This window comes from Condylostylus longicornis, unplaced genomic scaffold (assembly GCF_029603195.1).
Source record: "Condylostylus longicornis isolate FDR11 unplaced genomic scaffold, ASM2960319v2 ptg000162l, whole genome shotgun sequence".
Classification (NCBI taxonomy): domain Eukaryota; kingdom Metazoa; phylum Arthropoda; class Insecta; order Diptera; family Dolichopodidae; genus Condylostylus; species Condylostylus longicornis.
The window spans coordinates 1,030,622-1,045,595 of record NW_026578130.1 but is presented as its reverse complement, the minus strand read 5'-3'; the positions used below and the strand labels follow the sequence as shown (position 1 = coordinate 1,045,595).

The 14,974-nt window shown below is 23.7% G+C and overlaps 1 protein-coding gene across 12 annotated transcripts in view; it reads right to left on the bottom strand.

Moving 5' to 3' along the window:
- The window catches only part of LOC129616063 (MAGUK p55 subfamily member 7), a 65,477-nt gene that overhangs the window by 25,046 nt on the left and 25,457 nt on the right, over window positions 1-14,974 (bottom strand). For all 12 annotated transcript variants that reach the window (XM_055531518.1, XM_055531529.1, XM_055531523.1 and 9 more), the window contains one exon: window positions 3,074-3,145. In XM_055531518.1, the coding sequence (XP_055387493.1) occupies window positions 3,074-3,116 (43 nt within the window). In that variant the 5' untranslated portion in view covers window positions 3,117-3,145. The remainder of the gene's footprint in view (window positions 1-3,073; window positions 3,146-14,974) is intronic.

Genomic DNA, 14,974 nt, shown 5'->3' with positions numbered 1-14,974 from the left:
AAGGACTCTTGAGGCCTTGCCTGAAAAAAAGATATGGAGATCTAGCGTTATCATAACAGGCCTAAGTGATCCTTTGATAGTCGCGTCAATCTAACCTAACCGACGCCCAAGTATTTTAAATGTAAGCAAGAATTTTGTTGAAAATATTTACAAATAAATAACATAAAATTCAATTATCGATTAATCTGAAAATTTGTTTTTGTAAAATTGTAAATTTTAAATTCTCTATATTATTTGGTTTCTCTATATTATTAGAAAAAATGTCAGCATAATTTTTTTTTTCCTAAAAATAAAATTTTTTAATACGAAAAATTGTCTATGTATGTACATGTACGTATGTAAAACAAAATAAATAACCAAAATTTTAATTATTTATTAATGTTCTGCTGAAAATCTTGATTCTGATGGTCACCTAACTATACTACACTAATTTATATGAATTGCACTTTTTCTAGTACATACACACAAATAAATAAAAATATAAATATTAAAATTTTTAAAAAGAAAGGAAAAAGAAAATTAGAAATAAAAAAAATTCTATGTATAAAAATTCTATTTAATTTACATAAATTGATCACATTGAGTTGAGATCACTGTGCTCGACAGAATGCAATCAAATTTGGTAAATGGAGTGGAATTTTATGTATCTACATATGCACTTAAATGTACATATGTACAAAAATAAACGATATATAGTAAAATATTATGTATGTTACGTATAGTATATGAAAAGTTCTGTTATATTTTTAAAATATGTTATACGTGTAAAAAATTATACATGTATCTTGTATATACATACATAGTTTAAATACATATGTATACATAATTCATGAAATATATTTAAAAATTAAAATACTGTGGGTATTTTTCCTGAAAGTCATAACATTTTTATGTCTTTTAGTTATTTGCATACATGAATGAATACCCATATGAATAGTAACACTATATATATGTATGTATGTATAAGAAAAATGTGCTAGTTTTTAAGTATATACTGGTATATAATAGCCTCTAGTATATACAAGAGCAAAGATAAAATTTTATTATATATATATGTATATGTATATATATTTCGTAATACTTTCATCATTATTTTAAAAATAAAATTATGTATATATGGGGAAGAGAAAATCAAGATATAAAATAATATTATAAATTTAAGAAATTTATTATTATTCTCAGGGAATCCTAAATTAAAAATAGAATTTTTGCTGATATTTACAAAAATAAATTAAATATGTATATACTCGTACATATTATGTGCAAGTATATTATGTAGGCACATTTTCGTGTATAATAGTATACACAAATACATACTATATTACAAGCCTATATGTGTACCTAATGTATATAAAATAATTAATAACGTAGGTTCTTGTTATGTATATTCTATATACATAAATATATATATATATATATTACATATATATATATATATATATATATATATATCAAATAATTTGTTTATAATTTTAATTATTTTACAATGTTTCTTTATTATGTTATTCAAATTTTCAGAAATGTTGTTAATATTAAAACTTTGTAAAATATTAATTATTAGATTTGTCAAATTTATACATTTATATGAATATATGTATATATATATATATGTAAATAATTAAATTATATTACAAATTTATGCATAAGTGCATATAACATGATTGATTTTATTTTGATATTTTTTAAATTTTATATTTAAAAACAAAATTTATTTGTAATTCTAAGATGAACAAAATTTAAAGAAATTTCTACTATAAATTATTGATTTTTTGCATAGATTTAAAAGCATTTAGTAAGGTAGACCTTCAGAGCTATTTTATATGAAAAAAACGATGGTTTTTAAGATTTTATACCTTATTCTTTTCTCACTTGCATGATTGGCATATTGTAAAACCCTTTCATATTTTATCAATAGAAAACATTTAAAAGAAAAAAATTTACAATTACTAAAGTGCTATACAATTGAAAAATGCAAAATTGCTGTATTAATAAAAAATAAAAAAAATCTTAATCTTAAATAAAATATATGTTTTTACGCTAATCAAAATATTAATCACATTTAGTATACGCATTCTAAAAGTATGTCATTAAAACGTTGACATAAAGAAAATATATGCTTAAATAAAATACTTTTTGTACATCTTCTTAAGAAACAATTGAGTTTCTTTCCAAATTCAAAACGGTTTTATTTTTACATAACGTTATGTATGTATATATACAGAAAACTAGTTAAAAGTATCCGATGTTGCACATAAGCCAGCATATAACAATATAGATCACATAGACCTTTTCAAGCATATAATAATATCCGATTCGTTTCTAACACAAAAAGGACCACTTTAAACTGTTTCGGCCAATTTCGGGCAATTTCGGCCTAATTCTGATTTTTTCGGGCAATCTATAGAATTTATGGTTAATTGTTTTACAAGAAGGTATATCTATTTTTTTTAACAAACTATACAAAAACAAATGTAACACATTTCAAAAATTTCGTATAAATAGTCCAATTGCTTTCGGACAAACACTAATACACTGCTTTTTGTATAACATAGTTAAACATAAATGAATTTGTATATATTTGATATATTTCGAATAATCACAATCAAAAATTATAATAAACCTCTCGTTTTATGTTATTGCATTCCTATTTCACTATAGAATCTACGATGCTAATAAAAATATTTAATTTACAATCATAATTACTCTTAAGAATATTTAATTTAATAAATTTTTCAAAAGTTTTCCGAATATATTTCTTAAAAACTGCACCATCACACACAATAAATTTGACAAAAAATGTGGTTTTTGAATTTTCTTTTAATGTTTAAAAATAAAAAATCGTAAAATGTGTGTTTGAAAATAAAAATAAGAGAACAAAAAAAAAATTAAAAAAAAAAGTTAATATGAAATTTTTGTGGGAAAAAATTTGTAAAATTTGTGAAGAAATTTTGGTATAGAAGGAGAATTGAACAAAAACAAAATTCTAGAATATATATTTTGTTTTTAAAGAAAATTTAAATATTTATTTAATTAATTTAATATTATTGTGAATAAAATTAATTATAATACTTACTTGGATCCCAATTCGCTTCATTAGCCATTACTTCAGCGGTCATTATTTTACTAAAAATCTAACCTAATAGCACTGTAATCCCCCAGTTTATGTGTTATATGTGTATTTATTGATGTCACAAATATTTTTTGTTGAAAAAAAATAAAATAAAATTAAAAATATTTTTTTTAATTAATAATTAATAATTGTAGTTATAATTAATACTTAAACAAATTTTTTAAAAATTTAAATTCAAATAAAATATTTTAATAGCTGTTTTTTTGATCACTTATAAATTTCAGTGTTAATGGGAGTTGAATTTTCATTTTTTCACAATTATTAAATAAAATTTTTATTATAAATTTTATTCTAATTTTAATTAAATATTACCAATTTATGTAATAAATAGAATTTAAATATTATTTTAGAATTATACTAAAATTTTTTTTAATTAAACTATTTAATAAATTTTAAATTAAATCAAATGTGTATATACAAAAAAAAAAAAACTTTGACTAACACAAAATAATTTTGTGAGTGTAAAAATATTTTAAAGTAAAAATTGTATAAAAATATACCAGACGGTTTTGAAATATTAAAAATAAAGAGAACAAAAAATTTCCTAAAACAAGAGCAAAAAGAGAAACATAACAGTGAAAAGAAAATTTTTGAAAACGTTAAATGCTTTAATTAAGTGGCATAGGCCTGTTGACCATGCTTGATTCTATTTAGATTTTAAAGTTTTTAATTTAATTTAAAATACAATTAACAAACTCTTTTTTATCCGGTACCGTGCGACCGAGAATGTCCAAAACTGAAAAGCCTGTAATATTCAAATTAAACATAAAGAATATGAGTAATAGGGCAACTATTCTGATAAAATTTTGTTGTGGTTGTACTAGTTTTTACAATAGCCGCCTCGCAAGTTTAAGAACTATTTGATTATGGGCGGTAGATATGGGAGATATGGTTATATGAGGTATTATGGCCTATCGTTTTTCTCGTTCAATTTAATTTTTCTTTATGTTAAAATTGAAGTATAAATGACGGCCAATACTTAATTTTGAACTCAACGAAGTTATTATTTATTTAGTTTTTGCTATATTCTGGTTACTGTAAGCTTAAGTTTTTATAATAATGCAATGAAAAGTTGACAAGTGGATAAGACTGGCAAAGAAATGAAAAACAATTTAGTGAAAAAATGAAAAATTTATCGATTATCTGCGGACATAAACCTAGGATGTTTGCATTATTGTTATTCAATTCAATAAAAAATACAAAATTTTCCAATCTTTAAATGTTTTAAATGCAAATTTTTTGTGTATAAATTTTTTGTGTATGTTATAAATGTTTATTATTTATATTTGTTTATTTATAAATACATACATATGTATATAATATTTTGTTTAATTTTCGGTTCTTTTTGACTAAAAGTAACGTGCTTTAGAAAAATTTGGCATTTTACCAATATAATTTCTATAATATTATGAATATGTCAAATTAGTATAATATGAAAACTGAAATTGAAATAAATAAATTTAAATATAAAACAGGTAAATTAAAAATATTTTAAAATTAAGTAAAATTGTTTATTTTTTAAATCTACATATACGTTATTACATACATACATAAATTTATTTAGTAAAATATTAAAATTTTACATAAAATTTTTAATATAATTTCTTAAATAAATATTTATGCATGTGTACATATATTAGTATTTCTATTTCATGTTTAAGTGGGAAATTTAAAAATGTTTAAACAGAGGCGGATGGGCTAAACCGTTTGGGCTAAACTGCTGAGACAAGATTTTTGAGATTAATCTTGGACTCTAAGCTAGACTGGGTGTTTAATGTCAGTGGGCGAGTGAAGACAGCAACTACTACAAGAGAACCATTGCGAAGAGCCACGCATGATGAGACCCGTATTCATGTGCGTAGGATGAACATGAGCAAGTCCATCATCTTAAATTAGCAAACAAAGCTAAAAGCATGACATTGATGTGCATGGGAAGCGTTACGTTCAACTCCTATACTGACTCTTGAGGTGCTTTTTAAACTTCTTCTAACTGATATTCTGGAAACGCAAATTCCGGCAGGATCGCTTATGCGGCAGAGAAATGCATCACAGAAGTTCGGCAGGCCTGCGGAGACTCTCATCAAGGCAAACCTGGGAGAACAAAGGCAACATATAAGACGGTTCTTCACATTTCTACCGGGATGAATTCGAGATAAATAAATGTATCGACATACGGACCTGGCAAATGTACGAAATTTATAAAGGACTCGGGCTCCCATTTAAGCCAACCCAAAATCTAGCTTAAATGGGAACATTTTAATAAAGCTGTTAACTTTTCCTAATTAAAATTATTTAAATTATACATTGTTGATGCTTTTATAGTACTACTTATTGTTTTTCTGATTTTCAGTAAATTCATTCACTACTTTTATTTGAATTTAATTATCTCACTTATTCGAAATTAATAGCATATGTATTTACAAAAAAATATGTCACACTTATTGCTCGGAATTGAATACTTAAATCAAATATTTTGAACGCCCAATCAATTCAAATTCGATAAACGTACAAATTTCAATTTTATTTTTTTGTAATATTTTATATTTGTAAAAAATATTTTTTGTTGTTTCATTTTAAAACAAACATTATAAGTGTACATAAGATATATATATGTACATACAAATATAACAGTATTTTTTTATCAATTTCAAAAAATAATTCAATTTTTTTCTTTTTTTTTTTTAGAAAATTATGACAAAATATTGACTAAAACTATTGAATTTGGTATAAACTCGTGCATATATACTAAATTATAAGTAGCTATATAATTTTTGGATGATTGAGTAATATATATACATGTGTATATATATATATATATATGTATATAATGATTTTATACATATAATAATAATAGGGAGGCAGTGTATGTATACATGTTTATGAAAGACAAAAAAAAAAAAGTTTTGTTTGTTTGCCAAAAGGAGATGACATTGATTAAGATAATAAACGAATAAGATTGGAAAAGTTTGTATATATACATATATATATATATATATATATATATATATATATAAATATATACATATATATATATATATATACATATATATATATATATATACATATATATATATATATACCAAAAGAAAGTTTTCATTATATTTTGCTTTTAAAAACTATACTACTTATTTACTATAGGTATACTATAAGGTATATAGAAACAAAATTCAACTTTCATAACATTTAAGTTGAGAGAGACTTCATAAAGCTATATTATACAGTTGTTATACAACATATACGCATATTTATATTTTATAGTATAAGAGTATATACGTACATATAGTTTATTTTATGCGACTTTGAAACTTTTTTAGTTTTTCCGAAAAACTTTCAAATTTTTATGAAGAAAATATTAATATTTTGTACATTATGTGTACAAGTTTAAATGACAGTAAAATTGTGTATACTCAACCCAGTAAGTTAAAAACACAATATTAAAAAAAAAATTGTGTATACAATGTTTAATGAATATAATCTTGAGATAGCCTTCAATATAATATTCTGAATTTGTAAGGAATTTTTTAAAGTTTTTAAGTTAATTTTTGTTTTTATAATTTCCTGATAAAAAACTTTAATATATCTTTATAGTTATTAATTTTTTGACAATAATAACCATGAGACGTACATACATATAGAGCGTATGTATGTGACCATTCACTTGGCCACTAATGTTCTAATGGAATTGTGAGTAGTTTTCATATAAATATAGCGGAAGTGATAATGAAGAGCAGAAATTATTTTCCTGTTTATTATTTTATAATTTTGACACATCTTCGCATGCGATTTTTTTGTAGTTGTCAATGCCAAATTGACGTAGTTTGTATTATCATTCTACAATATAGAGGGATTGATGTCAGAGTAATTCCTAAGAATAGTTAAATATGAATATGAATATTTTACAGATATGATATAGATAATTTTTTGTATGCTGCACCTTATATCGAATGTGCCTTTGGAGGACAATATTAAATATGTATAACAAAACAAGTGTAGTTCACAAAATTTCGGTCGAAATGTGCGAAAAAATTGATTAAAATTAGACGGTTCAAATGAATTAGTTATAGAACGTAATCGTGGTCACAAAACATTTATATAAAATTATATTTAAAAAGCAATAATAATAATAGCTCATAAATTAGCTCACATTATATGGTTTCTATAATTATAACCTAAAAAAAACCGAATAAACGAAATCGAAATTGAATGTGCTATACTTAACATATCTCTAGGCTATTTTCGAACTTATAATTTTTTCACAAGAGAAAAAAATGAATTTTGACTATAAGGAAGCTATAAAATAGAAGCAAAAATAAATTTCTTATACCGTGTCATGAAACTTTTTAAAAATTTAAATTACTCCTTAATGTTTATTTTAAAAATTTATAGCTGTTTTTTTTTTTAATATCTTTTCTATGTACAAATTTTAATTAAAATTTTCAAATAAATTCCAATTTTTTTTTTTTCATTTCTAACACAAATGATGATTCACTTAGTAAAAATTCGACAAATTCCATAGATTTTATTTTAGTTATAAATTTCATTTTAGTCTGGGTTTGCTGGGTATTAGTGCTACATACTATATACTATACTGCAACATTTTATTTAAAAGTTTTTCAAGAATTTGTTTTTTTTTTTTTAAAACAAGAGTGCAATTTTAACAAAAATGCTTTTACATATAAAGTAAAATATAATAAGCGTATATCATCTCTCTCTCTCTTATTTTTAACTACCACTATTCACTTAAGATGGTATATATACATGTTATATATACATACATACATACGTATAATATTTACAAAAGCCATTTATTCAACAATTAACCCAAATGACAAAACTTTTGTGGAAATAATTTTTAAAATAGTATTTAGAACGTATGAAATGAAAATTTGTGTATTGTCATATTTTGTAATAATAATTTTTTTTTAAAATAGAATTTAAAACGAAAATAAGCCTTATTTAAGTATGTATATTTAGTATAGAGATTTAGTTCTATATGACAAAATGTTTAAAAATTTAAAAATATATTTTATTAAATGATTATTAGTAAAGTAAGCGTAACTCCCATCGGAGCGTTTAAGTTTTACACCTTAAAGCATAATGTGTTTGATATAGTAACAAAAGAATCCTTGATTTTTCTACAAAAATTTGAAAAGGAGAAGAAATTTAAATATTGAGAGAACAAAGAAGAAATAAAAATCTTTAACGAATCTCTCATTTGCGAAAAAAAATATTAACGAGAAAAAATAGAGTTTATCTTGTCAACTCTGTGATACCCGTACGAATTTGTTATTCTATGTGAGAATAAATTTGCCATAACTGACTATGACTTTAAGTTACCGTATTACCATATTGATTTATGCAAAATTTTAGTACAATGTGTTTAGCAATTTTAGTAGCTGGAACGGACGGACGGACAGACAAAGTTAAATCAACTCAGAATTCGACGCTGATCAAAAACACACACTTGAGTCTATATCTAAGACTGTTATTTCTCAGCGTTACAAACGGTAAGGCAAATTTAGTATACGCTTCGAACATACTTTCGTATGGGTATAAAAAATAAGTTACTGCAGTAACTTATACTGCAGTAGAGCTATAGAAAAAACGTAGAAAAGACTTTTCTAGTTAGAATAGTTTTCAAACAGAATTGGCGAGTGATTTGTAAATATAACAGATTTCAACATTAACATTCACTTGTCAAAGCCACTGGTCTCATATATATTCTTTTTCTAATTAGAACAGCGAAGTTGAGATTAAATGTAAATGTATTTATAAGCACTCATATATATTATAAACTGTTATACCATACGATCAATATTATATACTTTAATTCTAATGATCATTTTAATTTAAAATTACTGTTTTTAAAATAGCTTCACTAATTTTCATTAATTTTAAAATATTTTCAATATAATTAAAATTGAATATAAAACAGAATTATATTTTTTTATTTATTTAAAATAAAATTAAGAAAAATTTCTTCCGAAATCTTTTTATTACCCATATACTAAAATAATTCTTAAAATTATTTTTTAAAATTATTTGCGTATCACATGTGCCATCTATTTGTATGAATATGTATTAATAAATATGTATATCTTAAAATTTTGTACGCAATATGTACTTTATATTATACAAAATTATTATAAGTGAGATGTCTACATATTTACATTGTACATACTCGTACAAGTAGATACAATTAAGTATATACAAAATATCAATTCGAAATTTTTTTTTATATTATATTGAGAATTAACCTAGTCAATATTCTTGTCTATAATTTTCCATTAGCAAATATAACCATAACCTTGTCTATAAACAATTTTATATATCAACAAAAAAAAAAAAAAAAAATAATAATAATATTTTATACAATAAAAATGAAAAAAATTTGTTATAAACATTTTTTGTTTCTTCTGTTACCTTAAACAGGACAGAAAATAAGAACAGAAATGAAATGAAAATTATTCACAACACATTATATATGTACATATATGCATACATACATACATTTTATAGGTACTATTAATTTAAATGTTGACAGGGATCAGCTGAGTCAATATATAATTGAAAAATTCTCTTTGACAGATTTTGATAGATTGGTGTAGTTTTGCTATAAAAAATGATTAATATGTTGAGATTTAAAATGTTCTATGATATTTTTTTAATTCAAATTTCGTTCCTATTACATACATAATATAACAGTTTGTATAACAGTTTATATAATAATTTGTATAACAGTTTATATAACAGTTTGTATAACAGTTTGTAAGCAAATTTATTTTTTTATATAGGAAAATTAGAAAAAATTTGGATCATAATTAATTCAATATCAAATTTCTTCAATAGTAACATAGTTATTATCATCGAATTCTAACATAAGATTCTAAAATATTTAAAATTCATTTGAAGTTAAATATTTATAATTTCAAAGTTCTTTTTTGTTATGTGTCAACCCTACCGTATAAGGTTTTTTTTATAAATACAATATAAATGTACAGTTATTCACTAATATGTGCATGACCTCGGTTAAAAATCTTATAAAATATTGACCATAATATAAATGTAGATATGTAATAAACTTCCACATACATAACTATTAAGCATATAATTATACATAAAATTATATCCTATATACCTAGAACATGTATACGATTATTTAAAATATTATGAGAATGAGTAAAATTGCAGATAAAAAAGAAAATAACATTTTCCACAACAGCGTTACTATATTATAAAATAAAATTATTGGCAATGTATCATTTATACCTGGATAAAAACGATATTAAAAACAGAAAATAATAAATTGAAAATGAACAGGAAAACAAAATGAAATCCTTGTCTTTAGATCCTTAGTTAAAAACAATAAGAAAAAAGAAGAAAATTATATTTATACATAGAAAATGGAATGAGCGTATTAAGATTTCCGGCCTCTTTAAAGGTAAAAGGAAACTAAACAAGAGAATAAAGTAAAACAATGTACGTATAACAGTAGTTATAGACATACATGTGTGTAGTACAAGATTAGAAAACAAAGAATAAGAACAGAAAAGGAAAATAAAATACAAGAAGCAGGAAAGCAGGAAAGGACAAAATCTGCATATTTATTTGTATTAGGAAAGAGATGATGTAAAAGAAAATTTCACCGAAACATAAGGAAAGCCTATATATATATGATATACAAAATTTTCGTTTTTCATGCATCAAGTTTCATGTGTATATCACTGATGTACATATATGTATAATTATGAGAAAGGAAAAAGGAAATACAGTTGAGCTCACTCATATTATTTTGAATAATTTTCTCTCTATATAACTCTCTATATAACTATAATTTGTGTGTATAACAGTTTTGAACAAATGTCTGAAATAATCATATTGCATATATACCTACTTAAATAAATTTAATGATGGTTGAATAATGATCTAAGATGAAAAAAAAAAATTGTTTTATATTTTAAATGGAGCATTCTATATATGAACAAAATTTAGTTCCGAAATTTTAAATGTTATATGGAGATGAAATCAGAAATTTATGAACCTTTAGAGTTATTAAAATAATGAAAATTTTGATCAAGCATATAAGTACGCGAAATTCCATAAAATACTTATCATTTAGAATTTTCTACTGCGGAAGTTATGTTTTTATTATAGGTCTATAATTATAAATTTCCATATCATACAATATGAAATTGGACAAAATTTAAGAACATATTAATATAGAATTTTACATAAATAATTCATAAAAGATTTTCGTGAAGAATTTCGACTTTAGTGATTTTCATTGCCCAATTACATGAGTAGGATTCTAAGGATCCCAAACTTCAGTTTTGCATGAGATGTAATGAAGCCATTTAAAGGCTAAAGTCATCCGGTTAAGTCGAGCTGCTATATAGTATGATTTCTACGATCTCATCCCCTCCAATTAGCTCACTCCTCTAAGGTTATGACATTTTTAATGCTTTATGATATTCTATGATCTCCTGAAGCAATATACTTGTATTAAGAATTTTAAACTATATATGCTCGCTATTTTACACATGAAAGCAGGTTATCGGTAGTCCTGAGCATAAATTTTTTTTTAAATACAAATAATTTTGTAGTTGATATATTTTTCTTTTACACAAAATAAAGCACATTGAAGATTACAAAAAAAAACAAAGTGTACATTTGTGTATTAAAGTAATTGAAGTAGAATAATTTTTGTGCTCTACTTTTACTGCTATGTTAAAATCTTTATAAAGCATAATATTAAAATAACATATACAATATATTATTTATATATTTATATATTTCTATTATACAGAGTCATAGAGAATTGTTGATAAGGTTCTCAGGAAGTGATTCGTTGAAGTTTTTTTTGGAAAAAAATTGTTCGTGGATGATGGCGAGAATTCACACATCTAGGGGTATTTTTAAAGGGTTAAATAAAATTAGATTAGAAAAATTTTGTCTGAAAATTATCTATAACAGTTTCGAAGCTATTCAAGTTAGAGCAATAAATTGTTTAAAACTTTTTTTTTCAATTAATAGACTTGCATAACTCAATTAATAGACTGCTGGCAATGTATACGGCTGATGTCTGACTTATGTTTTCGAGTAATACCGGTTTGAATTGTGAGGTATCAAGGAATCTTTCATTGAGAGCTTTAATAAGAGTTTCGGAATACCCTGTATGATACAAGTACATATGTATACAGAAAACAAATCAGCATCTTAAGAATATACTTTTGTAAAAGACATAAAAACAAAAAAAAAAAATAAACATTTTCTTTCTTGAACTAAGAATTTTATGTCTGGAAATTTCAAAAGGTAAAGAGTTTATAGCCATATTCTTATAATTTAACATTTTATGATTGAAAGGACATTACAAAAAAAAAACCATATGCTAACAAAAGTATCTAAGGTAATTTTGTATTCTACACCATAGCACAGGAATATAATGTTATATACTGTTATATAATGTTATATACAATGCATATAAAATGTTTAGGAAGTAATACTACAGGTATACATATGGATAAATGAATATACTAAATATATTTTATTATGTGTGTGTATGTTATGGCATTTATTAAAAAATATAGGAAAAATTTTTGAGTGACATTCACTGAAGTTAGAAAATGTTAAGATGTTAATCAAAATATGGCATTATTTTATAACAAAAGAATTGTGAAAATCTTATATATATGTTTGTATTTGTATAACAAAATTGTATAGAACGTTTAGATTACATAAGAATTTAGATATTATTATCAAAAATATTTTGCACGGTTGAATAAAATTCACTTATTTAAATTTGCTACTGAAAAGTATGTAGTATTTTGAGATCTTAAAGTGAATCGTATTAGAGTTTGATTTCATATTTTGAAAACTAATTTTAAAAAAAATAATATTTAAGGTTATTAAGGCTGAAATACTGATATTTGCGTCCTTTAATTTAAATGCCTTTTGAAAATAATAAGAATATTTGCTGTTATATATTGTATTTCACTCGCATTGTCGTCTCACATTTGGCAACACTGAAAATTTTTATTTGTTTACTCATACAGCTTAATAAGGCGTAACAAAATTATTTCAACCAACGTAAAAGTAAAATTTGGATTTGCCCTCGTAAAACTAAAATGAGCAGAAAATTGTTAGTGCGTCAATTACAACTTGTAATTCGTAGAAATCCACGCCTCGAACTCATAATTGAGCAGTTGATTTCAGCTCAACTAATAATTGAGCTGATGTTAGTGAGTATTATATACATATGCGCATTTTATGTATTCTTGATTTATAAATTAGCAGAATTCACCCTTAGACTAGGTCACTGCAACTAGAAAAACTTATTGTAACATCCTCTCAAGTAAACCAATCGCTTCCTGGCCAGTGATTTACAAAAACATACAACATGCAAAGTTATCCTCTTACATGTGTAAGTTATAACCCAGTTTGCAATGTCCAGGGTCATTGCTTCAAAATACCTCTTATTAGGCGCCAACAGCGCACTGGTCCTTCTGGTAGATGGGCAAGGAATAAAGTGCTTCGCTTGCCTCATTCCCGATACCACATCCCAATTATGTACTATACTTATTTAAGAAAGAGTTGGAAGCATAGGGAGGAAGTTCAATATAAAAATTCCATAAATTAGGAAAAAATCGACAAAATAGTCTTACTAATTCGTTAAAACCATAAATAACATTGTTTTCAAAATAAAATTACAATAAACAATTCCATTTACAAAATAGACCTGAGTATACACGTGTGCATAAATGTTATATAATATTTTCAATGAAATCTTTATACTGAAAGGAAAAATTCTTAATTGAAAATATTGAAGCATGAAAATGATAACTTTAAGAACTTTTATTTTTTTTTTTTATGTATGTATTCATTTGTGACATTTCCTGTACGTAAAATATTGACAAAATCAGAATTACAAAGGAAATTGAAGAAAAAATAAAAGAAACTTTTTACAATTCACTTCGCGAATAGTTGAATATTGAATTGAGAATTTTTTTTTTTGTTTTATGAAAAGCATCTAAGAAAATGTTGTAGATAAGAGAAACCACATACATATACATACATATAATATAATAGTATTTAATGGTATAACATAACTGAAAATCATATTACTTTGTAGCACAAAAAATTCCAAATTTCTTCTTCTTCTTTTTAATTATAGAAATTTAATTGCGATATGTGGTTTTTTTTCTCACAATTCACGAGCTTTAATTAAAAATATTAAAGTTTTTTCAAGGCACACACTTTACATTTTAATGTTATTTGGAATATACAATTTATATTTTTGGTACTAGAGTTGGTTTGACATTTACCAGAACTAATATAAGTTTAGGAAGAAAATTAAACCAAAAATAAACACAATAATTTTAAACATACTATATATAGATTAAAATAGCTGATACTATAAAGTCTATATAGCGTCCGTACATATGTCGGGTTAAAAATAAATTCTAAATATACACGTGATTATAGATAGATATTTTAAAATAAATATAAAGAAAATATAATTAACAAAAAGTAGTAAACACAAAATAAATTGTGTGGTACGGAACAAAGTTTGTCTAGATAAGGTTATGAACAACAATTAAAGTTTATAATTAAATTTTAATATTTCACGAGAGGTTATTTGAACAAGTTATTACCGCCAACTCGTAACAAGTTAAAAAAAAAAATTGTGATTAAAAACAAAAACCAATGTAGAACAAGTATAAGTAAAAATACAACATCTCTATGAAATATAGAGATCTATAACTATATGGGTTCGAAATATTTGAGTCTCAGTTTTATTAAACCTTAAATACCAAAATTTTATATTTGTGACACCAAATGGTTTCT